The following is a 7,671-nucleotide window of genomic DNA, read 5'->3' as shown; positions in this document are numbered from 1 at the left end:
AAGCTAAGCTTCTAAGCCTATCTAAGGTTAGAAAGTAGCTCTAATAGTAGCGACGACTACTAGATACTATCGGCTTTATACTATCTTATACTCTTACGATTAGCTATAATAATAAGCGTATAGTTAACCTAATATAAAGCGAGGATATAGTATATAAGATAAAGCTCTGATATATAGATATCTATTGCCATTGGCTTCGATAAGAGGTTAGAGAAGGACAAATTTATATGAAGTAGGTTACTATAGCGAATATAGTCGCTAATAGACTAACTAAGGTACTCCCTTGCTAGAAGTATAACAACTTCATTAGGATACTAAGGATGGTAGATATAGGCTATCTGGTATAGGCTAGCAAGTCTATACTAGGCTTACTGAGGGGGTGTGTCGGAGTATACAAGTTAGCATACCGGAGGATACCGGAGGATCTATTAATCCTAACAATGTGTATTGTTTATTTTAGTTTATGTAATTAGGCTCTATAAATTGCCAGCTGAGCCAGTTCAGAAATACAGACTGATTGATACCCATTCATTGGACCATATATTTTACGGATACGGTTAATCTGACATTTCACTAATTCGTACGACGGTTATAAAATACTATAAATTAAAGTATAAATATATTAATCTTTAGGAAGTAGCCTTTATAGTGAAACTAGTGAGCGTAACAGAGTTGATATATATAGATCTATCTACGACTATAATTATCTATAGTTCCATTAGCGGCGATTACTAAGTTTCTGCATGGCAGAAACCGCTTAACGTATTCGGCAAGCGAGCTGCGCACCCAACCCAACCCATTAAATTTAAATGCATATTTCTCCACCAAAACGCCATTAAATTAAATTAACTAAAATGAATCTATCTAGCTAGGCATCGATTAAATGTATGCTCTATTGATCTACACCCACTAACCTCGGTGTAGCCCGCGTACGGGGTTCTAAAGCTAGTTCTCTAGGTATGGCGGGGGTAGGAATAGGTGCTTCAACTACTGTGAAGGGACGAAGCTAGATTGGATTCAAGCTAACTAAGCCGTTTGCTGTTGTCTAAAAGCTTAAGGAAAGGAAGTGAAGCTTGTGGGAAGAAACGGGAGAAAACAGGGGTAGGCGAAGGTTATGTGCTTGTTACGTGATCCTGTACGGGCTCTGGCCCGTTATAATACCCCCCTCCTTCCCTTCGAAGGCTGAAAACGCCGGTGCGTATATGGCCTAGTGCGCCCTGCGGCCTGTTATGTGTTCGAATGTCTCTGTAACATTCCTCGAAGGTATTAAGTGCTGTACAGTTCTCTAAGTCTTCTAATCTCTCCTATATCTATTCTACGTATCCTGCCTATTTTACTAGGACTTTGTGTCGGTATCCCCTCCTAATCCTCTTCGTTTATATAGCTATGATTTCCTCTACTTCCTATTCTACTTTATTATCGACCATAATCGGTAGGGGTTGTATATCGTCTACCGTCTATAAGGGTAAAGGGTCGGAGGTGTTACGATCGCTATGTTTGTTTGCATATTTACTGTTTGTTATTTGCAGCGTTTGCAGAGTGCCGGCTATATAAGCAGGCCCTCTCCCACTTCTGCACTTACTTCTTCTTTCCTTCCTTCTTATCTTAGTTATCTTCATCGGAATATACTCTTCTATTATATATACCACGTCGCATCTGAATTATATTTTGACTCGTTTCCAGACTTAAAAGGAGATTAGTGACACACCAGATATTTAGTTACATTTTTGAATCAATCCAGGCCAACATGTTTGACCCGAGAAGTGCTAGCTACTTTGCCGTTGTCGTCTCTAGATCCCACCGACATATCACCCTCTATAGACGATGATTCGAGGGGGTCAATGGCTGAAAGACCTGCTTCTGCCTTTCCTGCTTTTTTCTTATCGCGCCACAGAAGCAGTTGAACAGTTGCGGTGACCAAGACTGGGATTATTGTTAGTGGGAAACAAGACTCAGACGGAGCAAGGGCTTCTTACTGAGCAATACTTGCAGTACGATCGACCAAGTGTATCCTTTGGGAGCACGAGGAAATGCTGTGGTTTTCCACACGAAATTGGGAGCCTTCGTTCACGCTCGTTAGTATGTAGCTTGAATCAGTGAAAGGGACGAGGGGACTCACGACAGCTTGTACAACATAGGCAAGGTCATTAGCCATGGCAACAAGCAACGCTCGCTTTTCTGTGTCATCGGAGCAGATCTCGTTGATCCAACTCAAGATTAAAGGACCGGCACCACCCTAAAGGCATTGTTAGGATAACGATTGAAGGGTTCAGAGAATTGTAGACTTACACCAATATTACTCAGCCAATAAATAGCCATGCGGCCTTTGATGTTTGTGTAAAAGGGCATCTTCATCATCAGGGAGGCGAAAATGAGCTGTGAATAGTTTTAGTTGCTAGCCACTGCGGAATAAAAATCCACTTAACAGATATAATTTCTCTTTGACTTACAGTAGTAACGGCGCCGATATAGATAAATGGCCAGCGAGCGCCACGACACGGCCCATCGGACAGCCAACCCCAAGTCAATGCCATGACAATGAGTACACCGGTGTAAGGAAGGGGTACTTGTATATGAAATTAGCTAGGTTCATTGGAATTTAGAACCTGAAGTCGAACTCACAGTTATTGATCTGTGCGACAGTGTAAGTTGTCCCGGGGAGAGGAGCAGGATGGGCATTAAAACTTTTCAGCCAGTATCCCATAGCAGGTTGAGGAATGCCATTGTTCCAGAGAATGTATATCAATGCTGTGGGACATTGTCAGTATTGTTCAAGGATAAGAAAGGTATGAAGTACGACTCACGGAGAAGATAAGTATGCCAGCTCAGCAGAATTCCTTTCGCCTTTGCCTTAGTCCAAGGCTGCTTGCCAGCACGTCCGATATTCTGCATTCTCTTGATTGACAGAAGATGCTCCTCTTCTGTCGTCCACCATGTCTTTTTACCGCTTTGCGGCAGGTTAGGGAAGAATATGTACCCAGCGAGAGCAAGCGGTAGAGTAATGATACCATCAATAATGAAAAGCCAGCGCCCTATTCTCATCCGTCAGCAGTTGTTTTCTTGCTTTCGTTTGGTTTTAGATGAAGCGGTATGAGCGAATCCAAAAGCCGGGAGAGGGAAAACAAGGATAATTGCGGTCACATACATCCGGCGTAACCATGTGTCCCATTCAAGTTTGTATAAGCAGCAGCTTGGAGGAAACCGCTAAACAAAGTGCCAACTGAACCGGCGAGCCAGAAGACCATAGCCCGCTTTCCAATTTCTCGTGGTGTGTACCATGATCCCAGTAAGTAATGAATGCCGGGGTAAAATCCAGATCTATAACTGCGTCAGTAACTGGCCACAAAGAGTGCATAGAATCTCGGAATATCGACATACTCAAAGAATCCGACAAAGAAGCGCAAAGCATACAACGCTTTATACGATTTGACACTTGATGTACAAATAGTCGCGAGTCCCCATCCTACCTCCAGCGAGGGGATCACCCATCGAGGCGAGATTCTAGTTAACAACAAGTTGGACGGAATTTGGCCAACAACGTATCCCACAGTCCAGATAGATGTGCCTGTAAACAGTCGTTGTTAGCAAATGCCGGAAACCTTCTCGGCCTCGTCCGAAAAGAAGGGGTAAAAACGTCTCAGGTGAGAACAAAGACACATACTAGTTACTAATTGATTGCCAAACATCTCAAGATCCTCTTCCATGCCGCTAAGAAAGGCATTGTTGACATTTGATTGGTCGATATTCTTCAAAAAATATCCGATAGACGCGAACGTGAGGACGAAAGCGTCTACTTTAAAAAGCATCCAGCGTTGATCTGGTGGAAGTTCCCATGTATCCCACACGTAACTTTTCCATGATCTGGCAGGCTTTCCAACATCATCTGTTTGGGTGTTGCTGGTCTGGTTTTCCGCATCTATGCTGTAAATCGAGGTGGCCGTGGCTTGTCGAGAATCACCCGCGGTTCCCATTATGCTTTGGGATTTGTGTGGCGCTGGAGAATCCAGTGCACAGATTGATAACTGAACCAGATCTTTTAGACTGGATCAATTCCGGCGATTCTACTGATTTTATAAAACTAGAGAAATATGTCCTCAACGTACCTAATAATCGCGTCACTGAGAGATCGTACGAGAATCCACCTGATATTCGGCAATTGAGGACAGAGATAGCTATGAAACCCGACACTAGGCCTGTCTACGTCCGATAGGTTTCTCCAGGGGGTCTTTGGCATACAGACATGGCGATTATTCGGTGTAATGTTGCGCAATACTCACGCAATCTGTTTTAAATCCTGCAAGCTTGCATAGGAAAGGATGCACGATCCTTGCTAGTGCGCAGCCTATCTCTGAAGCCAAGAGAAGACTTGAATCATTTTGCTGACAGAGATGTGCTTTGTCAAGGTTACGTGCTAAGACGCAATTTCTTAGTATTTTACGTGCTACCACAACATAGACTAGAATAATATATGAAACTGTTAAAGAACGATGCTTTTACCTTTTTTCAACTTGGCAGAACTTGGCAACAGAAGGATATCCAATCCAGGGAGGTCATCTTATGTCCTTAAACAACTATGCGATCAGGCCAATCCTCAACGCGGGGCCCGGTGATTGATCCAGATGACTCAACTGCCAGCATAGTGATTCCAGCCTATCACTGAATTCTAGCGTCTACCTAAGTAGCTAAATAATAAGCTCTTGAGCATCCTCGAACTCGACTCCTTTATGAGATCTCATGGACTACTCAAAAGGCAAAGGATCCACATGCTAGGTGCATTCGTCTTTACGCGAACAAGGCTCTCTTCCGAAGAAGAGGGATAGAATAATCACCTTGATTGCACTACCTAGAACATTCTTATTGTTGCTTGACATCAAGAGATGAAATCGCCCAATCGATCTCTACTTTTTTGAGCACGCTTCGTGGAAACCTAGGAATGGTTGCGCGGTGCGCTCAAATACGAATCTATCCTCAAGACATTAGTTCCGAAAAGGCACAGCTACCATGGTTTCAAGACATATTACATCGGAATCATTGTGATCTTAGAATGATAATGTTCGTTAGCGCGAATTTCAGCGCGAAAGGTAATCCTACGGAGACGCGTTCGGAGTGTTGATTCGGGTATATTGAAACGGCGTGCAGCTTCACGAATGGCGCTAATTTCTTTGTTGTTTATAGCCTGGATAGCTAATAAGGTCCTACCCTCTCTTTCTTCTGCTTTTCGAGAGGATTAGGAGCGAATTGGTAGCATGGTGGGTGGTTGAATTGACTAGGTACTAATTTACGGACGCGTTTTGGGTGGGTGCGCAGCTCGGCCGGGAATTACGTTATACCAGGTATTGCAGTGGGGGTTTCCAGAGTAGGATGACTAAGCGGCTATGTGACATAAAAGCACTCCCGAGGCCTAGATAGCAACGCAGACACCTTTCCACCTCTCTTCTCAGTAGTCACCCCATGGTGTTCTCCTCTCTAGCACCCTACTACTCCCAGTGACGACTCTGCTCTCACACCTGTTTCGCAGGCAGGGCTGTCGGTGCCCCTCAGGGGTCCCCTCTTCAGTATGTAACTACTACTACTTTATTGATAAACAGCTCTATATCTGATATATATATCTTTGTAAAGATGGAAGTACCCTAGAGCTTGCTTCTAAAGCTATGGTTCTAATACGCTAGATTGTCTAATTATATAGCCCTCGGGATATATTTAATTATGATGAAACAGCCCTTTATTAGAAGTATATTCCAGACCAAAGCCTTTCCACCCGATCTCTGCCTGGAAAAAAGAGATAAAAGGCTAGGATATCAGTTCTATTCTATAGCAATGTCGATAGAACCGAGAAGCTAAAGCTATGGTTCATTGGTATATTTACTAGTAGTATACAAAGGGTTATTGTTATTTTAGGAGATTCGAAAAGACAAAAACATTCCTAGAAGGGTATTTAGTACTTAGCAATTGCTAGTATTCTATTCTAGTTGTCGAGGCTTATATCAAATAGACGGGTACTTAACGCTAAAAAGATACCAAAGAAAAAGAGATTCATTAAATTTCTGGACTTACAGCAGGAGCTAACCCCAAAGTTTATTATTATAACGAAAGGCCTCCCGAGACAGTGTAAGGTTATAGGCGCTTTGTGACGTATAAAGGGACAGCCAGATCTTATAAAACCTCGGCAGTCGAGGTCCCTATACGTCCCTCCTCAGCAATTTTCTCCTTGTTGATAGTATCAATGGTGTTGGAGTGGGTATCGCTGGGGGGACAGGAGCCTTTTTCCACAATGTTGGTCTCGTCCGAATTCGTCGTATCGGCAGCATCTAAGAATTGTCAGCGTATATTCGTCACGAAAACAATCCATCATGTTAAATAACGATAAGGCTTACCAGGTTGAGGTTCCTTGGGCGGGGGGCAGTAAAAGCCAACAGCGAGGCAGATAATCATAAGAATAATCTCCTCGAGGACGCCCATGCAGAGATTGACGGTAGGGTTGGGCTCAAACAGGTTGAACCGCGGGATGGTCGTGTAGTCACCCAAGCAGCCGTAGACGGTGCGCACGATGAGCAGTGGCGCACAGGCGTAGACTGAGTACAGGATGATCTTCTCGTTGCGAGGCATCTCGTTGCGATAGATGGTCAGGTACCCCAGAATGGCCAGCAGGAGACCCAAGCAGCCGACGAACATGCCCAATGCGGCTTGGAGCATGGGGGGGATGGTGTAGCTGTCGAGGGCCTTGATAGCGCCGGCGATACCAAGGGCTAGCCCGACCAAGCTGACGATGCTTACAAAGATAAAGATCCATTTGGAGAGCTTATTGATCGAGGCGTTTCTGAACAAGATATGCCTACGTCAGTCTGGAGTCACGCGTAGGTGGATATCAGGTTGCGACTTACACTCTTTGCAGCAAACCCACGGCAGCCAGTGTTAGGGGAGCGATGCCCAACAAGTCGCATGTGATTTTTGTGGTGACAACATCGATCGAGTCGTCAGTGATGGTGATGAGCTGGCATATAGCGCCGGCGATTCGGAGACAGGCGAGGATAATGAGGAATCTCCAACATGATGCCACGGCCTTCATTCCTTGCTGGTAACACAAAAGAATTGCGAGGAAAAGGCAGGGCACAAAGGCGATGAGCTGCAACAACGCGATGCCATCTTGATAGCTAAACGCCATATTGGATCGAGAGGGGCCGGAGCGGCGAATATAGCGGGCAGATGTCTTGCTGATGGCTGATTGATGGGCAATCTAGATTATAATGTCGGGGCAGGGATTGAAGGCCCTGGAAAACCGGTATGATCTGATGAAACAAGTATGAAGGATAGGGCGAAAGTTAAGAGTCATTTGAACACCAGCCACGAGGGTAATAAATAAAACGTCCAGGGATAAAATAAAAGAGTTGCCTCCCGTGGTGGAGCAGGTGTACGATGAAAAGAATGCGTTCGGGCTGTGCACTTAAACATAAAGAAGAACGAGGCATTCAATGACAACTTGAGGGTTTCGGGCATCTCTATGTGGAACAATGAACATCGAGCATACCCCATTAGGAATAGATTCGATGTGGATACCCGGTTATCGCCCCAGAGATCTCCTTGGCGGTAAGGGTCCCTGTGGCGCCGCTATTCCGTTTCCGTCACCATTTTCTTCCTTTTGCCGGACTCCGAGATGTCCATTTTGGGTAACAT

General features: G+C 44.6%; 2 protein-coding genes across 2 annotated transcripts; both read right to left on the bottom strand.

Moving 5' to 3' along the window:
• Positions 1-1,732: 1,732 nt before the first annotated feature.
• On the bottom strand, positions 1,733-3,971 carry N7518_005085 (uncharacterized protein; the record flags this gene model as incomplete). The annotated part of the gene is made up of 10 exons (XM_057186012.1): positions 1,733-1,923; positions 1,977-2,061; positions 2,120-2,236; positions 2,290-2,376; positions 2,451-2,566; positions 2,623-2,748; positions 2,805-3,032; positions 3,146-3,318; positions 3,379-3,565; positions 3,662-3,971. 10 exons carry the CDS (start codon positions 3,969-3,971, stop codon positions 1,733-1,735), a joined length of 1,620 nt encoding a protein of 539 aa, XP_057042782.1.
• A 2,182-nt stretch (positions 3,972-6,153) lies between these two features.
• Positions 6,154-7,162, bottom strand: N7518_005084 (uncharacterized protein; the record flags this gene model as incomplete). The annotated part of the gene is made up of 3 exons (XM_057186011.1): positions 6,154-6,308; positions 6,375-6,817; positions 6,882-7,162. The coding sequence occupies 3 exons, from the start codon at positions 7,160-7,162 to the stop codon at positions 6,154-6,156; spliced, it is 879 nt and encodes a 292-aa protein (XP_057042781.1).
• Positions 7,163-7,671: the final 509 nt, after the last annotated feature.

This window comes from Penicillium psychrosexuale (genome assembly GCF_028828465.1).
Source record: "Penicillium psychrosexuale strain IBT 29551 chromosome Unknown utg000003l, whole genome shotgun sequence".
Taxonomy (NCBI): domain Eukaryota; kingdom Fungi; phylum Ascomycota; class Eurotiomycetes; order Eurotiales; family Aspergillaceae; genus Penicillium; species Penicillium psychrosexuale.
This window is presented reverse-complemented; position numbering and strand designations above follow the sequence as displayed.